This window comes from Pipistrellus hanaki (assembly GCF_964339955.1).
Source record: "Pipistrellus hanaki genome assembly, chromosome: 11".
NCBI lineage: Eukaryota > Metazoa > Chordata > Mammalia > Chiroptera > Vespertilionidae > Pipistrellus > Pipistrellus hanaki.
Genome location: NC_140513.1, coordinates 15377194 through 15404735, shown reverse-complemented (window position 1 = coordinate 15404735; position 27542 = coordinate 15377194). Strand labels below are relative to the sequence as shown.

The following is a 27542-nucleotide window of genomic DNA, read 5'->3' as shown; positions in this document are numbered from 1 at the left end:
TCTGATGTTTAAAAAACAAAACAAAATAAAATAAATACTCTTGTTTGAATAAAGGGAAAACATACCACTAATTTAGATCCTTGTTTTAACATATCACTACTTAAAAAAGGATTTCTCTCAGGAGCACTTAAGCCAATATTCTGTTGGTTATAAACCAACATATTTAAATTAATGTTAATATGTAAAAGACTATTAATCTGAAACTATTGTATGGCTGATAAAGAATAATATTAATGTTAGAAAATAAATCTGTAATTCTCAATGTCAGATATTCACTTATTTTGCCAACTAATAGAACCTACAAATATTAAGATTGAATTAATGGACTAATTTTGTTCTATGATCCTTGCTATCCTTTAGAACACCTGAGAGAATATAAGAAGAAAAAGGCTAACTGACATAACATGGATTAATAAATGAAATGTGTAATTTCAGAAAACTTGCTTTGTGACCCAAAACAGAACTACTCACCAAAAGCAGCAGCCATAGGGGATTCAAGGGATGGATGGCCATCACCAGTAGGAAGATCTAAGCGAGTGAAGTCTCTGCTTTTGTCATTATTATATTTCACATTAAGGCTGGTAAGCTTGGAGAAGTCAATATGCAGAGTGCAGCATGCATTATAGATATTCTGGCCATCCAGTGCCTAAAGCATGTAAGAAAGGGACTGATGTTTTGCAAGACAACAACACTGATAAATCAAGTAGTCTCTACGTTGACACAGAATGGCTATCAGGTATAAAGCAGAGAGCACTGGATTAGAAGCCAAAGACCTTTATTTACTTCTACCTCTGTCACTATGTGCACCTAAGAGAGAAAAAGAAAATGTCTAACTGTAGTTTTTTCATCTGTAAAACAAGGATAATAATCCCTATCTTGTCTCTGGTAAAGATCAAATTAGAGAGGAGAATGTAAAGGCTTGGAAAACTATACTGCATTACTGTACATTATATAAGCTGTTATTATGATTATTTATCCACAAAAATGTTTACAAATATGTTTACACTTCATTTTAATTCTTTTTAAAGAATGAGTATAGTTTAGTTTATACAGGTTAAGATGAAATAAAGCCTTTCTAAATGGTACTTACTAGAAAAGTAATACATGAAATATTATCTACCATTTTTTCTTCTCTTATAAATTTATTTTTTAGCACTTTGAGTAATAAGCTGAGGGCCCTACACAGTTTGGCTCAGAGGTTAGAGTATCCATCCACTCAAGGACGGAAGGGTCTCAGGTTCCATTCCAGGTTAAGGATATGTACCTCATGCCGAAGCCGGTTTGGCTCAGTGGTAGAGCGTCGGTCTGCGGACTGAAAGGTCCCAGGTTCGATTCCAGTCAAGGGCATGTACATTGGTTGTGGGCACATCCCTGCTAGGGGGTGTGCAAGAGGCAGCTGGTCGATGTTTCTCTCTCATTGACGTTTCTAGCTCTCTATCTCTCTCCCTTCCTCTCTGTAAAAAAATCAATAAAATAAAAAAAATTAAAAAAAAAAAGGATATGTACCTCAGTTGCAGGCTAGACCCCTGGCCCCAGGCAAGGAGCGAACATGAGGCAACCAATGGGTGTGTCTCCCACAGAGATGCTTCTTTCTCTGTCTCTCTCCCTCTCTTCCACTCCACTAAAAATCAATGGGAAAAATACAATTATTACTTATTGTAATAATTATACAATTATACAATTTTGCTCAGTGGATAGAGCGTCGGCCTGCAGACTGAAGAGTCCCAGGTTTGATTCCGGTCAAGGGCACATGCCTGGGTTGTGGGCTTGATCCCCAGTGGGGGGTGTGCAGGAGGCAGCCAGTCAATGATTCTCTCTCATTAATGATGTTTCTATCTCTTTGTCCCTCTCCCTTCTCCTTTCTGAAATCAATAAAAATATATATTAAAAATAAATAAAATAAAAATCAATGGGAAAAAATATCCCTGGGTGAGGATTAACAAAATAAGTAAATAAATAAAAATAAATAAATAATAAGCTGAGGGAAATTTGAAGTCAGTTCTGGAACAAGCCTATTAATCAGTAATCCCTCCCCCTTCATAGTAATAAAAACTTACCAAAGGAATATTTGTAGTCACTTATGACTTCCACAAATGTCCAAATTTATCAAAATAAATATCAGATACCAAGTCAAAAATATACAAAAAACCCTGACTTGTAATAGTTTATTGATGAGTATGCCACTATAAAGGCACAAAATTATACATATGTGGAGGTAGAGGGAACAAATATAAAGGCTATATTCCTATTCAAGAGGTAGACACTGTGTAGTACACAAAAGTAAAACTAACTTTATCCCTATCTTTGAAAAGAATTCGGAAACAATTCAGACACCGATGTAAGATAGAATTCTGGTTACAGATAGGTCTTAATAGGAGATGGGTCAAATATAACCCAACCGTGAAATTTTATATCTTGTCAACAATCAAGCACTCATGAACTTAAAAAAAAAAAAGACTATAAGTTGACACAGCAAGTTTCCTAAGATTTAATGTATTCATCAATTCAGAGCTCATAAGATTCAACTAGGAGTATGGTTGTAAAAATAGTGAAATTAATCTTTGGAGAATTTGATAGAATAAATGAAGGCACAAGGGCACAGATAATTTTACTTTATTAGTTAGATTATATCAGGAGCACTGTGCTCAATGCTAGACTTCAAATATGACAAACTGAAATGGGTCCCAGAGGTCTTGAGATATAATAGGTGCTTTGAAACCATTTCATATGAACAAAGTAATTTTTAGCTTATTATAAAAAAAAGAGCATATGAAACAGTATATTTGAAAATGATAATTTTTATATTATGTTTATCTTACTACAATTAAAAAACACATGGTAAGTGGGAACAAGGGAGAAGACATGAAGGCTTCCTTGGGTAACACTGAAGTGACTGATTAACAACTGAAAAATGAAAAAAAAGTTAATAATTACCATTTTGGCATACTGTGCATTCATTGGGTCAGCATACTGAAGCAAGGCTTGAAACTGATTATTCTTTGTAAAGGTGATAATTTTCAAGACTGTGCCAAATTTAGAAAATATCTGAAAAAAAGTTCACATTGGGTTAAATCTAAGGAAAAAAATTAAACTAACATATCTTTATAAATACAGCTTGATTCATGAATACCATTTTTAATGAAAATAATTTCCTCTGTTAAAATTGTTGGTACCAAAATAACTTAAATCAAACCTAAGATGTTAAAGTTTCAACACCCATGCATGGCTTATAACAGTGCCTAACCCAAAAGGCACGCAAATATTTAATCTACTTTATAGTGTGTCATAAGTGACACAATACTAAAACAGGAGTCTACAATAGAAATTAATTGATATTATAAGATAATGGGGTGAAAAGTATATGAATGGAAGTGAAAGAGTCACATTGATCAACTATTTCACTCTGAGAATTAGCCTCTAACTTTTTGAGATTTTAGAGACAAACTACAAGACAAACTACAAATTAATAGAGATTGCTCTATTAATTCAAAGACTCACAGAGTCCTGTTCTAAGCACTGGAAAGTCAGCAGTGAACAAAACAGAGACAAGAGCCTCTGACCTTATGAGAAAAGACATGATAACTAAGCAAATAAATAACAATGTCCAGTTGTAAAAAAAGGTTATGAATTAAAAAAAAAAAAAAAAAAGGAATGAGAGAAAATGAGAATTAAAGTTGGAGATGTCCAAGAGTGGTCAAGGAAGGCCCCCCTTAAGTGGTATCAGAGAAGAGGAATAAACAAGAGGGCGGGGAAGGTTTCCTGACAGATCTCTGGTTATCAATGCTCTCACCATACTGTTCTACTTCACCAAAACAAAGGTTCATGGCCAAGGTCACTACAACGCATTTTGTTTTCCTCTGACATCCCATTTTAAATGTGGATCTTACTGACCCAGAAACTTGTCATTATAAGAATAAAAAGGTAGTATTCCCTAAGTTGGTAAAAATTTCCCATTATTGAATATTATGTCTTGAGTATTGTTAATAGGGCAAATGGCTCTGCTTCCTAATTATCAGAAAGAATATTCTAAAGCAGAGGCAACAAAAGAAAAAAATAGACAAATTCGACTACATCACAATTAAAAACTGTTGATGTCTCCTATACATTGTTTTCTTTTGGACTTTAAAATGAGACTAAAGAAATATTGAAGTTAAAATTCTGGTAAAATTAATCTTCAGGGTGATATTTATACAGGTAGAACTTGCCAGAAACTAAAAATGTTCACTAGTATTCATATAAAATGTATATTCATCTTAGAACTTTAAAAAATATCAGGCACACCGAACACAACTTGTTTGTAATCGTTTTTGTAGCTAACAAAATAGTAAGACTTAAGAACCAGAATTTTATATTACTAGTATTAATTTTTTATATAATATCTTAATAATTGATTTTGCAAGTTATTTATCTTTATTCTGCAATTCAAAAAGATCAGTCCTTTATCCTAGGCCAGTGGTCTGCAAACTCATTAGTCAACAGAGCCAAATATGAACAGTATAACGATTGAAATTTCTTTTGAGAGCCAAATTTTTTAAACTTAAACTATATAGGTAGGTACATTGTTATTAACTTAATGAGGGTACTACTAAGCTGGCCTTTGCTAAAAACTCAAGGGGCCAAAGAGCCACTGTCCTAGGTCAGTGTTTTGCAACCTTTTTTGGGCAAAGACACACTTGTTTCATGAAAAAAATCACGAGGCACACCACCATTAGAAAATGTTAAAAAAATTTAACTCTGTGCCTATATTGACTATATATAAAGTAATTCTCTTGAATAGGAATCAAATAAACACAAAGAAAGTATTTTATAATTACTTTATTATGAAATATTAAGTAAACAAAATAGTGAAAAATTATAAAATTCTTGTCTTGTCTGCACCTACGGCACACCACAACACTAGTGTGCCGCGGAACAGCGGTTGAAAAACGCTGTCCTAGGTGATGCCAAACAATCCAATGGACTTAAATGACCACCCATAAGCTGATGTTCCAGCCCAGAGTTCTTATGCCAATGTAGGTTTATTTGCCAAATGTCTATTCAATATCTCCTGCTTCAATGTTTAATAGATCTATTAAACTTAACATGTCCAAAAACACACTCTTGATTCCTGCCCTACCTTCCACCCCTGTCCCAAATTTTTATTCCCCTCAGTCTTTACTATTTTAATATACGATAGCTCTATTTTACCATTTCACAGATGAAATCTGAAAGACATTCTTGATACTCTTTCTCTTCAAAACCTACACCTACTCAACCCATCAGCAAATCCTTCCAAATATATCCATAATCACTACTTCCAGGGCCCACAACCTTATCCCAGTCTCCACCCTCCCTTACATGGTTATGACAAGAGCCTTCACTTATGCCTACAGCTTAATCATTTTTTTTTAATCTTTACTGTTGAAAGTATTACATATGTCCCTTTTTTTTTTCATTGACGCCTTTCACCCAGCTCCCACCCCATCCCCAGGCCTTCACTGTTTTATTGTCTGAAGTCTTATAACAGCAACGAGACTGATTCTGTTAAAACATAAATGTGTCCCAAAATCCTCCAATGGTTGTCCATCTTACTTACATGTAAGATAAAAAAGGTTTTATTTACATAATTTGGCTCCTAACTGCTTCTCTGACCCTCTTAGTTACTACGTTCCTACTTTATTATATTCCACTGACATAGCCTTATTTCTGATATTTGAACACAGTAAGCACACCTTCATGTTCAAGACTTCGCTCTTGCTGCTTTTTCTGATTGGATGATCATTCTACCTCGTACACACAACTTACACCTTAACATCCATCAAGCCTCTGCTCAAATGTCATATTGGTAACATCTTTCTTAATGTCCATAATCTGAAATGGCACCATTCCCATCTCAATCCCTTTGCCATGAGCTAAAGGATCAACCACAAGCTTCTACAGATATTAGAGAGCAGTTTAGTTAATGTTAACTCTTCAGCAAAGAATATAAAACAATCCTCTAATTAATTATAACAGGTGCAAGCAACTCCACACTTCCATGTATGATCCAATCTCAATATTTATTGCATTATGCGATTACTTATGAAATTACATCTTACCCACAAGACTATAAAAGCAAGGATCATTTCCTTACAGTGAAATTTACTAACATCTGATAATTACAGATAAAATTTCTTGAGCACTTAATATGTAGCAGGCACTGTTCTAAGTGCTTTAAGTGCATTAACTCATATAAACCTCACAATGAAGGTATGAAAAACCATCTTAATTCATCTCCATTATGTACTAGTAAAAGGCATAGATGAGGTAAGTTAGTTGCCCAGGATTACAGAGGTAGTAAGTGGTAGAGCCAGGATTCAAACCAGCTCCAAACCCTGTATCCTTAATCCTTAGGCTACACTACACTTTGGTTGGTTAATGAGACAGGATACCAGACGGAGAGGGCTTAGTTAATGTAATTAGAGAAAGACTCTCTGAGGAGGTGAAAATCCAATTATGTAAAATCCAGTTCAGTGACTATCTCAGTGAAGAGTATTCCAAGCTTAAATAATAGAAAACAGAAATGGCAGGGATAAACTGGAGGGGAGGGAAGATCAATGGACCAAAAGTTAGGGTGCTAAATAAGCAGAGAAGTGTTAGAAAAGGGGTTAAAGAGATGGGGAGAGGTCTGCATGTGGGGACCTAAGGGGCTTGGAAAAGAGTTTGTTTTGATTTCAACAACAATGGGAAGGAGCATGAAACAAGGGAGTGCTGTAACTGAAGGCTGCGAGTCCGACCCTGAAAGTTACTATTGAGGATTCTGTTACTACTCTTCACCGGAAGGACCCCATGATCTTTTGGGAAAGAAACAAGGATTGTAACTGCTGTCCTGAAGATGATAAATGGAACGACAGGACCGAACCACATGACCCTGGCTAACCTCACCATGACAGATGGCTATGTTGAGCCACAGGACCAAGAATATCCTTTGAAACACAGTGTACATTAGCAGTAGCTACAGGGTTACAATACCAAAAACAAGCACACACTGCTGATGGATCACAGCGTGCTCAGTACCATTTTGTGGGATAAACAGAAGAGAAGAAAATCCACCAGAACAAAAAAAGCAATCACCTGGGCAATTCTGGAACCCTTTCAGGGAACAGAAGTGGCTATGGGTACCTCTGTGAAAGCCCGCCCTAGGACATGCTTTAAAAATGCACGTTTAAGAAAATGGTCCTCGGAAAACTACCACAGGGATCACAGGGGGCCTAGTAAATGGTACACTTTGATATTTATATGCATGGCACAGGAACTGCATTAGGCGTGTATCCATGCTCTATCACCAGTTAGCACAGTGACTGTGGAAACCTAGCATAACTTCTAAAGGAGGCCTCTGTTTTCTTATTTGTAAAATGTGGGAATAGAATAAGAGCATTTCAATTCGTAAATATACATACACATACATACACCTCTATCACCCTTCACTTTTAGTACAAATACAAAGATCAGAAAAGCAGTTAAATAATCCTGGACTGACCTGGTTCTAGACTGGTAATATATATTGAGATATAAATATGAAAATAAGCAAATAATGTTTTAGTTATTTTAATACATGGATTGACAAGTATAATGAAATCAATAGGCAGCTAAAAGGGACAAAACTAACTGAAGTTGTTGGACTAGATGCCAAATATTTATGTAGACAGATTACCAAATAACTACATGTTAAATTTAATACTGCATGTTAATCCTTAGGCTACACTATGCACTACACTTTGATGGTTATTAAATATAACAAGCATGCCAAATACTCTGGACTTCACGTTAGGAGGCTTGAGTTCCAATTGGCTCTTCAATTACTCTACAATGCGTCAAGTATCTGAGTTTCAGTTTTATTCACTATAAAATTATACAATAAGGTGACCTCCCAATCTTTAAATTCTATATATGCATAGTAGGCCAAAAGATGGTAGAATGACTTTTATCAAGACAGGTTAGGCATACTACTGGGTTGTCAATGAAAGCTACAATGGGCATCAGTCAGCACTTAACATGATACTTCCATGTTACATGTAAAAGAGTTGTTGTATACCTTCCTTTCAGAGTTTTTAAAAGAAAAATACTTAAATGTAAAGAGTCAACAGGAATAAATTAGTTATTTTCTATACCAATCTTACTTTCTCAGGAATAACTACTACCAGTGCTTTTTATACAATAGATTCTATACTTTACTCATTTTCATGCTTAGATATTAAAAAAAAGAAAAGAAAAAAAAGAATGTCATACACATCTTTTAAAATCAAGTACTTAAGTTAGGAAACGGGGTATCAAAATTATCTCAAATTGATATTACTTCTTGCATGAAACAGGGTAAAGTTTTTTAAAATTTAAAGAAATACATCAGACAAAACCAGCAACCCAAAAAACTAAAGATATAAAACATCTAAAGTTACAGAGGACACATTTGACTCTGCTTTCTGAAGAAGGTCCTTCCTTACCTGGTGAAGAACTTCCAGGGTCACAGGGTAAAAGAGGTTTTCAATAATTATCCGGAGCACAGGGCTCTGCCCGGGTAGCATTGTGCCTTCACTGCTGGGAGCGCCAGGAAGGGCCAGGCTTCCTGACTGGATAGCACTGACAGCCTGCAGTGCCGCTTGGGCTCGCTATAAAACAATCCAAAATGAGAACTTTAATTACACAGAAGCATACATGAATCCTAAAAAATTAGTTGATGTAAAGTGAATCTGATGATAAAAAACTATGACATAGAATGTTCTGCAACACTCTCTCTAGAATGGTTACACTAACTATAAATAAAGGAAATAGCAGCAGTATGAAACCAACAGATTTTTATTGAGGCATGGGAGAGAAAATGTAGTTCATGTAAAATTCAAACATGCTTAGATTCTGTGAAGGCATTGTGAAATTGAGATGGAAATGAATATACATAAAAATGCAGAGATTAAAAAAAAAAAAAAAAGCAGAGGTTTTAAGTGTCCAGTTTGATGAATTTTTAGAGAAAAATCTTCCTATGGCCACCTCTTTGTGGATTTATAAACTTCCACATACAGGGAAAAGAAAAACTGTCTATACAATAATTGACTGCTATTACACAACGATTTCTCAAATGCTCTACCTTAAAATATGACAATTTTTTTAGCTATAATTTTAATTTAAGTCAAGGGACAAAAATACTTGATATTCACCTGACTCTTTGGCAAGTATGTCCATAAACTAGAAAAGAAGTTATGTGCATGTTTTGGAATATATTGATTCAGAAAACAAAAGAGAATGAAACAGTTAATTTATCAGCTTCCCAGATCTGCCAAAATAAAAGTTATTTAATACATTTTATATATGCAAACAGGTACCTTGAATTTTGAGTTCAGCTTTGGTATATAACTTTGAATAAAAGAAAAATTATTGTATTTTATGAAACATCAATGCATAAAAACTGCACAAAATTAGCAAAATAGAAAGGATATTGGGAAGAAATCAAGGCTATCGAAGAATAAACTAGGTCATTTGGGCTGGCTTTGGTTGCCAAGCAACTGGGATTTCTCATTGTTTCCCTTTAGAATAATCCATCTTTAAGAGTCTTAATAAATTGTTTATTTCTTCTTCAAGACATACTAATATATTTAGGAATCACACTAATGAGAAAATTTACATAAAGGAAAATTAAAAGATCTACTCAAAGCCAGTAAACAAAATATAATTTCCTCTTTAAAGGATCAGTGAGCAATAGAAATACATTAATTATCTTTAAATTAATCTATAAAATAAAGTTCAATTCCAATTGTGTCTTTGGGGGTATAAGTTACCAAAATAATTCTAATATATTTGGAGAAATAAAATATATTAAGTTAAATAACAAAGGTGAAACTGGTCACTGGGAGTAAAATAAAGATTAAAACCTAACCCTTACTCCACACTCCAAAAATACTTAATAAAATAAAGATTTATATATTAAAATACAAACAACTAAAATGTAAAAGTAGGAAAATTTTTAAAATTTTGCTTAGCTAGGTCTTTATGAGTATGGTATCAAAATCAGGAACTTTAATACAATCTTAGGAGGTAGGACTGTTGTATGAAAATATTTAAAAAACTATATTACCAAAGCAGGCAAAACTTATAAAAGACAGAGAGTGAAACGGCAGTTGCCAGGGTCTGAGGGGAGAGGGAAATGGGAGTTAGTGTTTAATGTGCAGTTTCAGTTTGGGAAGAGGAACATCTGGAGATGGATGTTGGTGATAGGTTGCAAGATGTGAATGTACTTAATATCCACTGAACTGCATACTTTAAAATGGTGAAAATGGTGAATTTTACATTATATACATTTTACCGCAATTTTTAAAATGGGGGTTTTGGAAACCCACACTAACAGAAATTGCTATAAATATTTTACGAGTAACCAAACAAAAATCAGTAAACAATACGGTATAATTTCTCGTCTATCATATTAACAAAGACAAGAAAATTGCTCATACATTATCAGTCACATCCCAAGTGGGAGCATAATCTTTACAGAAAGCAATAATACAGGATATATCAAAATATAAAATAAGCTTATGCTCAGTCCCAGCAATTTCACTGCCAGAAATACAAACTAATAAGATAATGTTGCAAGTGTGCTAAGATATATAATGTAAGCATGTTACTATAGTATTATTTGTAAAAGCATAAAATTGGAAACAATCTCAATGTCTGTAATAAAGAAACTGGACAGCCCAGCCAGTGTGGCTCAATGGTAGGCCCAGGAAGCCATTCCTATTCAGGACCCTCTCCAGGTTGCGGGCTCGATCCCCAGTAGGGGGCATGCAGGAAGCCGCCGATCAACTGATGTTTTTCTCTCTCCCTTTCCCTTCCCTTCCTCTCTCTGTAAAAATCAATAAAAACATATTTGGGGAAAAAGAAGAAGCAGGATAAATTATTTGTCCTATAGAAGGGAATACGACGCAGTCATTTAAAAATTATAAAGCAATTCTATAATTGTTCTCATGGAAGAAGGTCTGACATATTATAGTAGAAAATAATAGCTTTCAAAACATTAGAGTCCCATTTTTGTAAAATTACATTCAGAGACAATAACATACATGAATAAAGATGGGGCACACACAAGAATGTTAGAAAAATGCTAGTTATCTCTGAGTAACTAAATTCCAGTAACCAATATTCCAGGCTATTGACTTAATAATATATATATATATATATATATATATATATATATATATATATAGATTAGTATCTCTTAGAACAAATTAAGGATTGTATATAGGAAATATCAGTTTTTAATAATGTGGAAAACTATAATTTAAATTCAACAGCTTACATTATAAATAACTTTCAACACAGAATCAAGAGCTAGAGGGGTTCTTTTTGCCTAGAGCAAAAGCATAAGGGCCAAACATGATGCACTTAACATAATAAAAAACCTTGAAATTACTATTTTAATTACTTAGAAATCAACCTGGAGAGACACAAAAGATTCAACATGAACTACAACCAAATAAAAAGTGGAAAATGTTGATATTCTACGATGCACATTCATCTTGAAGTCATAAACCATTTACTAAACGTATCTATACAAATTCTTATTAACATCTTAAATTCAGTTTACGTAACATCACAACAGAAACATCACTCAATTTTTCAATGCCTTTGTTATATATTCTGTAAAAGAAAGGACTGACTTCTAAAATTCCATTAGATCTGAGATTTTAAGAGATGCATAACAATTTTTCCTTTTTTTTCTCATAAAAACAGTTTCATGAGAAAACTAAATATCTGCCACTTTTAACACTATAACTTTAAACTTCAAACATGGCTTCACTTTATGTTTAAGCTAAGATGGATTAAAAAGTACATTTTTGTTTTTCCTCTGAAACAGAAAATTAACCTTAAGCTATTATACCATATGTGCTTATAGCTATTTTAAAAAATGCCTTTAATACTTACAGCTTGATTAGGTAGATTGTCAGTCTTAAGTTCTCTGTGATTGGAATACTGGATAAAGATAGGCTGGCTTCGAAGATGAGGGGTCACAGGAGTGTAATAGTTCACCATGGTAATAGCAGCTTCCTCAGAAGCCATTTCTAAGAAAGCCTGCAATAAACACAAGAAGATAAAGTGAAAGCTCACGGCTTCTGAAAGATAGCTAAGAACTATTTTGTCATTCTGGCTTGCTCTAAACTCATGCATTGTCAACCTAAATAAAATTATATACATAGACAATAATACATCTGAATAAAGAAGGAGCACACACCAAAATGTTTTTAGCAAAATGTTCGTTAGTTATCTCTGGGTAACTAAGTTGTTCTACACAGACTAGTAGGTATCCTGTACTTACCAATCCATCTCTGCCCCTCACACATACATAGCCCCACCTTGTATCAATCCAAGCCACTCACCACAAAGCAAGGACCAGGCCAAAAAAACAAAAGGAAATAAGTAACTCTCATATATATATATATTTATATATCTGTGCATATATATAGTAATTGTATATTTATTCTCATGAAAGAAGGGAATGGAAAGATTTTTTTTTCTTTTGCTTCAATGTGATGAAGAGAATGAAAAGACTTTTGATTCAATGTGTATTGCTGATATTAATTGGGAACATATTTGAAAAGCTAAATTCAGTAAAGGATTTGGGATTGAGAAATTGCCAGTTGATTAGATGATTTATGTAGTTTTGTTGTTTTTTCTTATTTTTGTTTCTCCTAAATCCAGAAGTAATTAAAAAGGTAAAAGTAAATGTGTGGACTGGTGAGTGTGGCTCAGTGGTTGAGCATTGGCCTCTGTACCAGGAGGTCTTGGAACATGCTCAGGTTGGCTCATTCGCCAGTAGGGGGTATGCAGGAGGCAGGTGATCAATGATTCACTCTCATAGTTGATGTTTCTACCGTTCTCTCCCTTTCTCTTCCTTTCTGAAATTAGACATGGCTATGTTGGCTCTTTTCAAACCATGCAAACTTTGTATTCTCAACAAAGGCAGCTGTGTTAAAATAAAGATCTAAGTACATGTACTATCTCCAAATTTTTTTTTTAATGTATGCATCACCACATCACCAACAAATGGATGCTTTCAGGAGTTGAGATTTAACAGTTCTTTCCTAAAACATTCTCAGAGATGGGGCATGACAATCTATTTTTCTTTACCCTTTTACTAAACAGTTTATGAATACAATTAAATAGAGCATTCAGGTGTATAGGGTCAACTGTTCAAATTCCCATACTAAGTCAAGTCATTCAAGAAACATTTTTAAAATCTGTAATCATTGTACTAATAAATATTTGCAGAGTAACATAGAATGAATTAAGATGGAAGACACACCTTGGTATTGATATCTTATTCTATATATGGCTTCTTCTGATTATAAGGACCCCTGTAACTTGTATGACAAAGCTTAACTTGTATGACAAAGTAAAACCTGCCACCTATCTTAATGGTTCATTAGAAAAATAAAATATAGACATATACTAACCACTCTGAACCCTCAGAACCACCGTACGAACATCTTAAACTTAAAATGCATTTTATTTATTTAAAAAATATTTTATTTATTTTTTACAGAGAGGAAAGGAAAGGTATAGAGAGCTAGAAACATCAATCAGCTGCTTCCTGCACACCCCACATTAGGGATGTGCCTGCAACCAAGGTACATGACCTTGACTGAAATAGAACCTGGGACCCTTCAGTCCGCAGGCTGACGCTCTATCTACTGAGCCAAATGGGTTTCAGCTTAAAATACATTTTAAATCAATGCAAATTTCTAGTTAGACAACTCAATTAATTTTTTACTACAATAAAGCATTTAATTAGCAATTCAAATTATATATAAAACAGTTTAATTTATTTATAAAATACATATTTAACAACAAAATTTATTGAACACAGGAAATGGCAAGTATCTATAGATTTAACTTTGTTACTTACTTGGCAAGTGTTTCCATTTGGCAAATATTCCAGGCTATTGACTTAATAAATGTTAAATATGATGCTTGACTGAATTAATCAAATGTCACAACTGAATTGATTAAATGAACTAAAAACATTCTATTAAATAGTAATGCTAGCTACACAACAGTGGATCAAATACCATTAATTAACTGACCCACAATAAACAAATAAAATTCCTCCATTTTCAAGAAATAAAATAGACTTTGAGTCATTTATGCCATCTAAAAGGTATAAAAATCCACAATACACTTTAAATTCACTATCCAGTTGTATCAGTAATATGCTTTTCCTAGTACTTCTTAAAAAAGGATAAAATTATCAAGGTAAAAATAGCTATGGCAGTATCTCCTATCTTGTTTGCAATGATCTTTTCCACACAAAAAAAACTGTACAAACTGTAGTCTTTTAATAATATTCACTATATGGGGGAGAAGGTGTTTTCTACCAACTCTTTGCTACATATTAAGGATTAACCCAATGTTTAACACCAGTCACACAAAGGAAAAACTAAACAATGTATTTGGAATAGTAATGATTCTTGTCATAAGAAGTTTTTTCCTGAAAGCATATAAAACCTAAGAATTCATATTTAAAAACATGTTCCACATGGTTGTCCAGTAAAGGTTTCATTTCTGTTTTTCTAAAGTATCCAGTCCAAAGGATAAATTTTCATAATATGGGTGAAAAGAAAATCAAGTTACTACCCACAGAAAGACTGGTGAAAATAATCCCCTTTATGCCCTCAACACCCTACTTCCAAGTACCACAGGAAAGATCCCGCGTAAAAGTAGTTCTAGTGACTCACATCTGAATCTCCTGCTAAAGTATACCACCGACAAGAAATTTTTCACATAGTACTTATAAACAGAAAACAAGCAATCAACGTAAGTCAATTAGCACTACTAACCCCAGAACCAACAGTTGCGACAGAGGAAAGTATGTGTTGCCTGCTGCCTCTCGCAGCCATCTGACATAATATACAGGATATACTACTGAAATATGATAATATACGTGATACATGGCTGTTAGACATCTCACAACCATTAGACATGGCCGTGTTGGCTCTTTTCAAACCATGCAAACCTAGTATTCTCAACAAAGGCAACTATGTTAAAATAAAGATCTAAGTACATGTACTACCTCCAAGAGGTCTATGTATGTAGACACAACAAGGACTACCACCTTATTTAACTTCTACAGATCTTAATAATCTTATCCACATTAAAAAGGCATGTTAGTTTATAGCTTACTAAAAGGTATGGGCATAATTCAGACGTCATCATCCAGCCTCTAGCAAGTCTACTGCTAATCAAGTTACTTATTTATAAATACATTTAAAATCAGCTTCTTAGCCCTAACTGGTTTGGCTCAATGGATAGAGTGTCAGCTTGCGGACTCAAGGGTCCCAGGTTTGATTTTGGTCAAGGGCAGGTACCTTGGTTGCAGGTACACCCCCAGTAGCGGGAGTGAGGAGGCAGCTGATTGATGTTTCTCTCTCATCGATGTTTCTAGCTCTCTATCCCTCTCCCTTCCTCTTTGTAAAAAAAAAAAAAAAAAAAAAAAAAATCAATAAAATATATTTAAAAATAAATAAAATGTGTTTCAAAAACTTATTCATGAGAATTGTGAGAAACATAGAGACATATCCCAATGTACTACACAATGTCTAGGGCCTAGCTCAATTTGTTGTCCTCTTCTTTGCAACAATGCTCAATGTAAAAGAGAACTAGGAGAGAACTAAAAAATTCATCCCAGTGCCATCTGACATGGAACAAGAAAGCAAGCAATCAATATGACATGTATTATATTTTTTGTCATGATCACCACAAAAAGCATATTCATCTTAAGAAAAACCTATTAACTTCTGAAATTACCAAAGAAGCTACTTATTAATTCTATAACTAAAATATACAGATTTTGGAAAACTTATATGTCCTGTAATTTGCCAAATGAGGTATAATTTATATCTTCTGTTTTTCTGTTGGGGTCTTTTGGTAATCAGGATATTTTCATAAGCCATTTTGAAATTAAAAATATAATTTTTTTTTATTAAGAGGAAAAAAAAACAGTCAATGTTAACATTTTTGTCTGTTGTTTCTTGTCTCATACACACAAAATTATAATTTAAAAACTACTTTATGTAAATAAGATGAAATTTAGAAAATGCAATTTAGAAAAGTTCAAAAAAATAAAAATCATCTTTAACATTAATACCCAGAACTATAACGATGGATCAATCTTTAAACATTACATACCTGGCTTTTTCCTTTCAACATCAAAAGATTAGTTACTTTGCCAAATGGTAAACCTAATGATATGACCTCTGCTTCGGTGACATCATTTGGAATTTTGCGAAGATGGAGAACACGGGAAGGCGAACAGGGAGGTCTATCTCCTTTAAATTTCTTGTTGTCATTCCCATTAGCTAAAAAATAAGATTAAAAAAAAATTACTGAAACTAATTTGGGTTAACAGACTATATTAATCATATGTATTGTGACAATACTGATCCTCCAAGAGTTTCATTTTTTGAAATTTGGGGGGTAATGGGACAGATGGGTAAAAGGAAAGAAGGACCATTAATCTTTTGGTGAAGAGGTTTTTAGGTTATATAAAATCTTTAAAAATGTAAGCATATTTAACCTCAAGGAAATTACTGGGTAAGTTTAATTACATATTTAGAAGCACCAAATACCTCTAAATAGTCAACTATTTGTTGTGAATAGAGAACATTTATAATGTCCTTATAGTATTTTAAAATATGTTTTTCTAATTTGTTCTGTTGCTAAATAAGTAAGAATAATAGCTTTTAGGGAACACTATAACAAACATTTTATATTTATTACACCCTAAGGGGACTTGTATTTGAGTTGTATGCTTATGAAAATTAAGTCTAGTTCTTAGAAGTTATATATATTTTAAAGTTATTTTTTTTTAGGCTAAATTGTTGTTTCTGAGGATAATCTTAGTCCTTATAATATAAGGACAGTAGTTCTTAACATAGGCATGATCACCTTGCTAAAAATGCAAATTTTCAGCTCTACTCTAGATCTACACAGGCGGGACCCAGCAACCTGTGCCTTAACAAGTTCTCCAGATGATTCTGATGCAACCTTAAAGTTTGACAACCACTGCTGTGAAATAAATTATCCCAGTTCACAGACAAATTTCATTTAAATCCTATTATTTTAGCCTTGATAATAACTAGACTGACAAGTCTGTAACAAATACTCAAATTTATGTATGTAAGATCCAGAAATGCTCCCCTGCCCCCCAAATATAGTACTGTATAAAACTGAATGCAAATTATCTGAAAGCCAAATGTTTCACTACAGTTTTGTGTGTTTTTTTCTTAAATACTAAATGCCATACTTAGCACTATTAGAAAGGAAATATCATCTTTCAAAAGGCCTAAAATGATCGTTTTCCCAAATACTAACGGAACTTTACAATCAGATGTCTGTGCTCCTAAATAAATGAGTATCACATAAAAATTATGGTAATATTTTATACCCATATTTGTGGCATGGAACTTTACTTGCTTACAGGTGAGTAAGTTGATTTATTAACCAAACCAGCATTTTCTCCCAAATTCTCTATGTTCATGAGTGCAGGCAGCATCCTACACAGAGCCAAAAGACTAGCAATTCTTAGAAGTCCTGACAATTCTGTGAGTATAGCAAATGCTTAGGCCAGATTGTGAAAAATAATTGGCAGTCAGATATTGATAATCTGGTTGGCAAGATATTCTTTCTTTTCTCTCTTCTTTCTCATCAATCACCACGAAATAAACTTTCCCTCCAAAATAACTAGTTACATTTTTCATCTTCACTCTCAATGTCACCACCTTCACCAACGTGACCTTCAAACTTGTTCCTTTACTTCTCTAGTCTCATTCCCCTCTTGCCCTGCCTCAGATCCTACATTATCAATCTAATAAAATAGTGTTATCATGTCATCTTCCTGCTCTAAAGACTCTGTCCATTCATTTCTAGTTTTCACACTGTTTTCATTTATACTGCCCTATTTGAATTGACACAGAAAAATATACTCAGTTAAATCTTATTAAATTTAACACATGAAGAGATGGAGGTTCAGAGATGATTTATTTCTGTAAATGGCTAACAGGTGAAAAATGCATTATTCAAACTAAAATTTAAATGTGACCTTTTAAAAATCTTCACCCAAGGATATATTTGTGGCTTTTTAATCAAGTTTTTTTTTCTTTTTTTTTTCTCCTTAGAGAGGAAGGGAGAAACATCCATCAGTTGCCTCCCATATGCACTACAACCATAGTCAAACTCACAACCTAGTATGTGCCCTTACAGGAAATCAAACCTGCCACCTTTTAGTGTATACTGAGCCACCCAACTAGGGCTAAATCTCAATGCATTTGTCTTATCATTCCTAAAAATAAGCAAGCAAATTTACATTATAAATGTAATGCCTCATGGCCTCCAAAGTTCTTCATGAGAAATCTGCTCTTATTCTTACTGAGGATCCCTTGTATGTGACGAGTTGATTCTTTCTTGTTGCTTTCAAGATTCTTTTGAAAGTCTTTTGAAAGTCTGATTATAATGTGTCTCAGTGTGGGTCTCAATGAGTTAATATTACCTGGAGTTCATTATACTTCTTGGATATTTATACTCACGGTTTTCATCAAATTTGGGAATGTGATAACTCTGAAAATCAGATTCTTCCCCTTCCACGAGGGTTTCTGGGTTCTGGATTATTTTTATTTATTGTCTCTCTTTTTTATTATTATTATTATAGGCTGTCTCTGGGCCAACGATGAGCCTGCTGTGTAAACTAAGGTCTTCTCAGGTTTCACCAGATTGTTTTCCTGTATGACCACTTTTTAATGTTCCCTGTAGATACAGTTATTTTTTTTAATGTTTGGTCCCCAAAAGGAAATAAACAGGAAAATGAAGTGAGGGAAGGAGAAGAGCACTGGCCCTTTAAATCTCATGGTAGTCACTTGTGGGAGTCGGGCCTGGCTTGCAACAAAGCAGGAGAGGCAAGAACAATGGTTGCCTGCCTCTTTCCAAGTGTGCGATCAGATGAAGCAATCACCCATCAGAGCACAGATCCCCAAAGGTTAAAGGACAAGGTCTTTTTTGACCATCCTAGCTCCCACAAGCTGTTGTAAGCTACTCCTGAAACAGGGGTACAGCTGCCTCCATGTGACTGGGGGTGGGGGACAGATAGCAGCTACTGTGCTAAGATCTGAAAATTAACCATAATTTACCTTCCAAGTCTCCCCCCCTGAAACTTGCAAGTCTTCAACAGACTCAAGAGTTTAAAATTAGTTACCGATTCAGGCAGTGCAATTGGAGTCTAGGTAGGCAGTTAAGATTCCTGATGCTTCTTATTATGCCATCTTCCCAGAATCCTCCCTCAATTATCTTTTAAATTAACTAAAAAAAAAAAAAAAAAAGGTGGGGGGGTGGGGGGAGAAAGTCATGTGTCCACATAATTATCGCTTAGACACAAGTTTCCACCTGGTATCATTTTCCTCAAGTCTGAAGGATTTCCTTTACCATTTCATAAAACGGAAATCCAGAAGGAAGGAGGCAATTAGTCTCCAGCAATGGTCCTCAACTCCAGCTGTACAAATCATATATATATATATATATATATATATATATATATATATATATATATATAAATAAAATCACCTAAGAAGCTTTAAAAATCCCTATCCCCTGCCCCACAGAGATTTTAAAATGGTGTTGGGTAAGTCAAGCCATCTGACTTGTCTTCAAAGCTTCTTAAGCTATTTTATTGAGCATCCAGGGTTGAGAACCTGTGATGCATATTTAGACGTAGTGAAACCACGGAACAAAAATAAAGAGAAAAAAAATTAAGAATAACTACAGAGAATACTACTATCTACAAAATAATAACATAGACTGACAATTGACTTTTCAACAACAGAAGCCAAAAGAGTAAAATAGTACATTCAAAGTGCTGAGAGTAATAACTATCAACCTAGAATTCTAAATAGCTATCATTCAATAGCAATAGTGAAGTGGACATATTTAATCAGTGTCAGAGGTTACCATTTACAGAGCTTTGCTGAAACAGCTACTAAAGAGGATGCGCTTCAGGAAAAGAAACAATGTACTTAGGAAATGGGATACAAAAAGAAATTCAAAATATAAAAACAAAACTGCTGCCGCCTGCTAAAGTCAGATCTCCTACTTCTTTCTTTTCCTAAGTAATCAATCAACCAAGACCAAACAAACTACCTGACCTTAATTTTTAAAATAAGAACAAACATATGGGCCCTATCTTCGATATACTATAACTCTGGGGAGTAAGGGCAGAATATTTTTTAAAGCCCACCGGATCAAAAGGTTTAAGAACTTCATATTCTAGCTTTTCCTTTATTCAGTAGTTCTCAGACTATGGTTCCTCAAATGGCAGTATCACCTTTACCTGGGAACTTGCAGAAATGCAAACTATCAGGACCCATCCTTGATCTAATAAATTAAAAATTCTAGGGATGAACTCAGCAATCAGGCTTTATTGAACTAGGTGATTTGGATGCTAGCTCAAGTTTGAGAAAGCTGCTTTAGTCTCATGACCATATTACGTGGTCCATACTTCTATATGAACAAATCCTATGCTGTTGCTCTTCCTACAAAATCTTTCCATTTAGTCCTCTTAGAGTAGTGGTTGGCAAACTCATTAGTCAACAGAGCCAAATATCAACAGTACAACGATTGAAATTTCTTTTGAGAGCCAAATTTTTTAAACTTAAACTATATAAGTAGGTACATTGTTATTAACTTCATTAGGGTACCCATAAGCTGGCCTTTGCTAAAAACTCAAGGGGCCAAAGAGCCACATGTGGCTCGCAAGCTGCAGTTTGCTGCCCACTGCTCACTATGAGTTTGACATGCTTCCTCCAGAGCAATATATCATGGCTGAACAATTTCCATACATTTTTTATTTCTTCATTCAATTTTCTTTTCATCTTTTTCCTTAAATAAATTTGGTCCACCTCTCTCAGTGTGTCCTCACATAAAGGCTGTTCACTTTCCCAAACTCCATGTAACTTAGGGTCCTGAAATAGAGGTCCACTTGTTCTCTAACTCCCTATAACTACAAAAACATCTAGATAAAAACCTCACCTTTTCTGAGACTCTCCATTATCATGGCTTCAGCTGCCAATGTGTATGATATTCACTTCCAAATATCTCTCACAATGCTGAGACCAGATGAACTCACTATCTACCTGACACTTCCATCTGGATGTTCCAGAGAAACTCAAACTCAATATATAAAAATGAGAACTTCCTATGTTGTCCAATTCTATTCTTCCTACATTTTCTAATATAGAGTGGCACCACAATCTATTCAACTTTCCAAGTCCAAAACCTGGAAAGCATCAATGCAATCTCTTATTCAAACAGTAATCACCGACAACTATCAATTTCACCTTCTGCAAGTTCTTTAATTCTCTCTGTCACAACTGTTACTGCTACTGTATAAATAGCCTCTTAATGGCTCACTCTCCCTCCAGTGTTACACTTTCCCAACATGTTTTACAGTCTCCAAATTTCAAAAATATTTTTAAATCAAGTGGTATCTTATGGGATGTGAATTATATATATATATCTCCCATTTTCCTTCCCTTTACCCCCCTTCCCAGGCTCTCCTCTCCCCTCCCCACAAGGTATGTTTCAATTTTTAAAAATCATGTTGTCATCTTAAAATTTTAACACTCCTATTCTAAATCCATCATCAATACTACAAGAATTTGATCCTAATACTTCTTTTACTCAATTGTGAAGGGTCACCAACTTATTGATAGTTTTATCACAACTGTGTAGCACACAGAACATCAAACTAAAAAGGAATTATCAAATTAAACCCAAATTAATCCTTAAAATTTACAAGAACTATATAACTCTTAATTTCATGTATATGAACTTCACTGCAATAAATTTTAGTTTTTGTTTTACATAAACTAGAGGCTCAGTGCACGAAATTTGTGCACAAGTAGGGACCCTAGGCCTGGCTGGCAATCAGGGCCAACTGGGGCCTTCCTTTGTTCTACACCACCCCCTGGTTTTCAGTGCACGTCATAGCGAGCAATCAAACACCTGGTCTCCTGGTTGAACTCCCAAGGGGATACGTGGCATATTAGTCTTTTATATATATAGAAAGTGGAACTTCAACATGTTTATAAGATGAGCAAAATAAGAACACTATAAAAAAATTGGAGAGGAAACCCATGGATAAAAAAGCATTTCAGATTTTGAAGAAAAAAGAAAGAAAGAAAGGAAGGAAGGAAGGAAGGAAGGAAGGAAGGAAGGAAGGAAGGAAGGAAGAAAACTTACCATATACACCTATAGGAGGACTAGAATTGTTCATGGTAAAAGGTCCGTTAATGATGCCAGAAGAAAGAAGCTCATCAGATCCCCGCTGAAAAGCAAGAGTAATATTCTGTTAATAAAACAAATATCAAATAATGATCCATATTTACTACTAAAAACATAAAAGTCGGTATATTACTTCACCAGAATATCAAGGCATTTAAGGAGAAGTACTTAAGAATTACAAAAACTAAAGGTTGGAAATGTACTTTATAGAAAAGAAAAATTACTGAATATCTACATGACAGTTATTAAAAAACAGAATGGCCATCACAAAACTGGAGGCATAATCCTGAACCTTTTTTGATTAAACCCAATCCTCTGACATGCTACATATGAAGTACCATAAACCATTTTTAGGATTTGCATCCTGACATTGTTTCAGTAGTATATTTTTAATTACACTTAACATACTTAATATACTCTCTCTTTCCACCTCCCTTCCCTTCTCTCTAAAAAATGAATGGAAAAATATCCTTAGGGCAGGATTTACAACAGCAACAACAACTTAGTATATTAAGTTTTTGTAATATATGTGCATGCAAATATTTTGTGCAGCACTCCCTAAGAATTCTGCTTTTCGATACCTTCTTTTTTAGGTTGAACACAAAGATGTAATTTCTTTCTATATTGGCCAAGTCCTTTTATTCACTGCTCATTTTTTCCACCCATTAATCTTTAAAATTATCTTTAATGTGTACTATTTCTTAAACCACTATTTAAATAAATACTCTATTTTTCAGGTAAGAGTTTTGACCAATTCCAAACCTAAGTGGTTGTCGGCGTTGGTGGTATAGTGGTGAGCATAGCTGCCTTCCAAACCTAAATGGTCAATGCCAAAGGAAAAGTCAGACAGACTTTCATTATAACCCTAAATTCTATTACCAAGATTTAAGTTTCCATTTAAGAACGATAATAAATACTATGCTCAGCCCTAGCCAGTTTGGCTCAGTGGACAGAACATTGGTCCACAGACTGAAGGGTCCAGGGTTCAGTTTCGGTCAAGGGCATGTACCTCAGATGCAGGCGGCAACCAATAGATGTGTTTCTCTAACATTGATGTTTCATCTCTCTCTTTCCACCTCCCTTCCCTTCTCTCTAAAAATCAATGGAAAAATATCCTTAGGTCAGGATTAACAACAACAACAAAAATACTGTGCACAAGTGTAAAAATTAACCTATTTTGTAAAATGTTAGTATTTGCTTAACTTAGTCAATTTTTAAGAACAAATATTTTGGTCTATTAGATGATAAAACTTAATCCCCAAACTACCCTATAGATATTAGAGTAGCAATGGTACCACAACAGATATTTAATGTTTAGATGTAAGTACCTCTTCTGCAAGGAACAACTTCAGTCTTTGATGAAGAAAGTCAAACTACTAATGTGTTTGTTTAATAGAAATACAATTATTTAAACAATTTCTGTACTACACGTTTAGAAATTATTCCCTTCGGTTCTTTCACTAGAAGTTTATAGAGGCAGCTTGGGACAAGAGAAAGAAATTAAGTAAGCTTGTAAGATGAAATAAAACTGAAACTCTTAAATTTCAGAAAGATGAAATTATAGCCTCACTTAAAGCATAGGTGTTGCTGATAACATCTGAGAAATAGTGATATTGGAAGCCAAAGATAGTTGTTTACTGACTACCTACAGATACGAAAAGGTGAATTTTTGCAGTTTTAAATGTAGTAAAAATTTTAAACATGCCCAACATGTTTTTATATTAGGAAACAGATATACCTTCTACACATATGTGAATTTAGTATCAATGTTTCTATATGTAAATTGAGTTAATTTGATCTTAGAAACCACTTAAGAGGTCATGTTAGCTCTTTTCTAGACTTAAAGGAGTATGTTAAAATGTCAACTAAACAGTAATTCTAGGTGGTTTACAAATTGAAATGTAAAAAGCAAAATGATAAAGACTCTAAAGAATAATGAAAATAGCTCTCTCCATAATATTGGAGTAGGGAAAGATTTATTAAACAAGAAATAAAAACACAATTATAAAGGAAAATATCAGTAAACTAGACAACAATGAAATTCAGAATTTCGTTACAATATACAAATATTGAATACCTAATCTGAAACTAAAATGTCAAATATATCTCAACTTTAAAAAACTTTATTTAACAAAAGACATCATTAGCAGATTAAAAAGGCAAGTCATAGAGAATAAAGGTCTTCACTATATATATAACCAACAATGGACTTATATCCACAATTTACTAAGAAAAAGAAAAAAGGAGGAAAAACTCCCCACAAGGAATTAATAAGAAATAGTCAAGAATAACAGAACATAACAAGAAAATTGAACAAGCACCTCAGAAATAAGATGGTAGACTTTATTACTACTCCAGAGTATTTATGCCCTCTGCTTGTTCTGTGAAAAAAATATTCATCCCCAACTATGGTCATGAGACTTTTAATGCCTCCTGCGAAGGGAGGACACCTCCCTGGTCTACTGACACTGAGTGTGGTTTTAGGATATACTTGAAACCTATGGAATATGAATGTGCATGACCTACACTAAATCCAAACAGAATCTTCAAAATATATTAGTACTTTTCTACTAGTTTTCCCCCTTTCCTTCTAAAACAAGAATATATCCTAAGCAGGGGCTGCTCTTTCAGCATGATTCCTAGAACAAAAACATGTATAGCTACATAAAGACCATCAACAGGGTAAGTAAATAAATGTATTTTTTCAGCCACATCAACATGACTAATACCATATCCAAAATCGTATGCCAAAAAAATGCCTAACCTCTTTGGTCATTAGGGAAATGCAAGTTTAAACCACAATGAAATACTAGGATATTAAAAGACTGAAATATCAAGTGTTCAGAATATATAAATTCTTGAAACTCAATAATTAAGACAACCCAATTTTTAAAAAGGCAACAATTTGAACAGATATTTCTCCAAAGCACGATTTGCAAATGTCCAATAAGCATATTAAAAGATGAGTATTATTAGTCATTAAAGGATATGCAAATTAAAACCACAAAAAGATCACTTCAAATGAAAATTAAGATCATGATAGCACCATATCACCACATACTTAATCCATTAAAATTAAAAATGACTATCAAATGTAGGCAGGGATATGCAAGAAACTGGATTTCTCATGTATTACTGATAGAAATGTAAAATAACACTGCAGATTCATGGTTTAAAAAAAAACTAAACTACAGTATGTTGTACACCTGATTGAAACTACCTAATACAAAATAATATTAAATGTAAACTGCAATTGAAATGTAAAGAAACACAACAAACCTATTTGTATATATCAATATCAATAGATCATATGCTCAAAACAAAAACATGTTCTATGACTGCATTTATATAACATTCTCAAAATAATAAATTATAGATAATAAATAGACCAATGGTTGCCACAGGGCAGAGATGACTGTGGGAGAATGGGTATGTGATTATAAAAGAGTACCATTAGGGAGATATTTGTGGTAATGAATTAGTTCTGTATCTTAATTGTGGTGACAGTTACATGAATCTACACAAGCAATGAGATGAAACAGAATTATACAAAGGCACTGAACCAATGTCAATATGATTGTTTTGATAGTGTATCATAATTAAGACTAGTGGCCTGGTGCATGAAATTTGTGCATGGAGCTCAGCCCAGCCTGTACCCTCTCCAATCAGGGACACCTTGGGGGATGTCTGACTGCTAGTTTAGGCCCGATCCCACAGGGGAGATCCCTCTCACAATCTGGGACCGCTCGCCTGCCTGCCTGCCTGATTGCCAGTAACCCCTATGCCTGCCTGCCTGTCTGACTGCCCTAACCTCTCCGCCTTTCTGCCTGCCTACCTCATCGCCCCTAACCCCCCTCCCCTGCCTGTCTGATCTAGCCCCCAAGTGCTCTCCCCCATCGGCCTGATCTTGCTCCCAACTGCCTCTGCCTGCCTGATCACCCCTAAATGCTCTTCCCTAGCTGGCCTGATCTCACCCCCAACTGCCCTCCCATGCTGGCCTGATCTTGCTCCCAAATGCCCTCCCATGCCAGCCTGGTTGCCCCCAACTACTCTCCCCTGTGGGCCTTATTGCCCCCAATTGCTTCTGTTTGCCTGGTCATCCCTAACTGCCCTCTCCTGCCAGCCTAATCTTATCCCCAACTGCCCTCCCCTGCCAACCTGATCTCGCCCCCAAATACTCTCCTCTGCCAGCCTGATAACCCCTAACTGCCTCTGCCTGCCTTATCTCACCCCAAACTGCCCTCCATTGATGACCAATTTGATTCTGATTGGTTGGTTTCCATGCCAGTCAGCATCAAAAGCTATTGGCTCCTAGGAAGCTATTGGCTCCTCACAGTTCACCCAGACTTGGTTCTGAATGGTCGGTTTCTATGCCAGTCAGGGTCTCTGGGCCTATGTCCAGGCCTGATCAGAAAGGTGGGGCTGATTAGCAGCCCCCTGGGGGGCCCGGAGAGAAACAGAGGCGTGGTTGCTGGCAAAGCAGGGAGAGAGAGAGAGAGGCAAGAGCTAATCAACACCTGCCACAAAGGGCTGTGGAACAGACCCTGCTTCTCTCTTCGGGCCTCTCTCTGGGCCTGATCCACAGCCCCCTCCGTAGTCAGTGCTGGGTCGCCATGCCTGAACCAGCGGCAGTCAGTGCTGAATTGCCATGGCAATCCAGCATTGACTTCAGGACTGACTTCCAGTCGGTCAAGCCTAAGGTCATTTTACACGTAACGGACTCTGGGTTTTTATATATTAGGATGTAACCATTTTAACTGGGGGAAATGATGAACAGTACACAATACTTTCCTATATAGTATCTTTACAACTTGCTGTGAAACTCTTATTTTTTCAAAATAAAAGTAAAAAAAAAAAAGCAAAAAAAAAACCAAACAAAAAACAACACACACACACACACACACACACACACATACACACACACAACCATAATGGGATAGATCATTCTGAGCCAGAGGGTTCCTTGAGAGATTTCTTGCTAACCTAGAACAGTCATTACCATCACCTATGTTCAATCCTCAAGAGCAGAAAAGCTTGATAAAGCTGTCAAATACGTACCAAAGTTCATTCTTAGGCCTCATCCCTATCTTACACTATCACTTCTCACTGTTCTTCTATACAATGGTGGACCAGAAGGCATCCCTTCAAAGATAAGCAAAAAGTGTCTAAAAGGTAATTTTCCATTATAGTACAGGAAGAGCAATGCAGACCTAGGTAAAGTT

At 34.8% G+C, this 27542-nt stretch overlaps 1 protein-coding gene across 6 annotated transcripts in view; it reads right to left on the bottom strand.

Annotated features, from left to right (window-relative positions):
- Positions 1–27542, bottom strand: part of PTBP3 (polypyrimidine tract binding protein 3) — a 57971-nt gene that overhangs the window by 16724 nt on the left and 13705 nt on the right. For 5 of the 6 annotated variants that reach the window (XM_084899216.1, XM_084899218.1, XM_084899219.1 and 2 more), the window contains 6 exons: positions 22279–22363; positions 16183–16352; positions 11923–12069; positions 8460–8624; positions 2935–3045; positions 472–646 (listed from right to left, as the gene is read on the bottom strand). In XM_084899216.1, the coding sequence (XP_084755342.1) occupies positions 472–646; positions 2935–3045; positions 8460–8624; positions 11923–12069; positions 16183–16352; positions 22279–22363 (853 nt within the window). The remainder of the gene's footprint in view (positions 1–471; positions 647–2934; positions 3046–8459; positions 8625–11922; positions 12070–16182; positions 16353–22278; positions 22364–27542) is intronic. The other variant, XM_084899221.1, reaches the window with a different exon arrangement.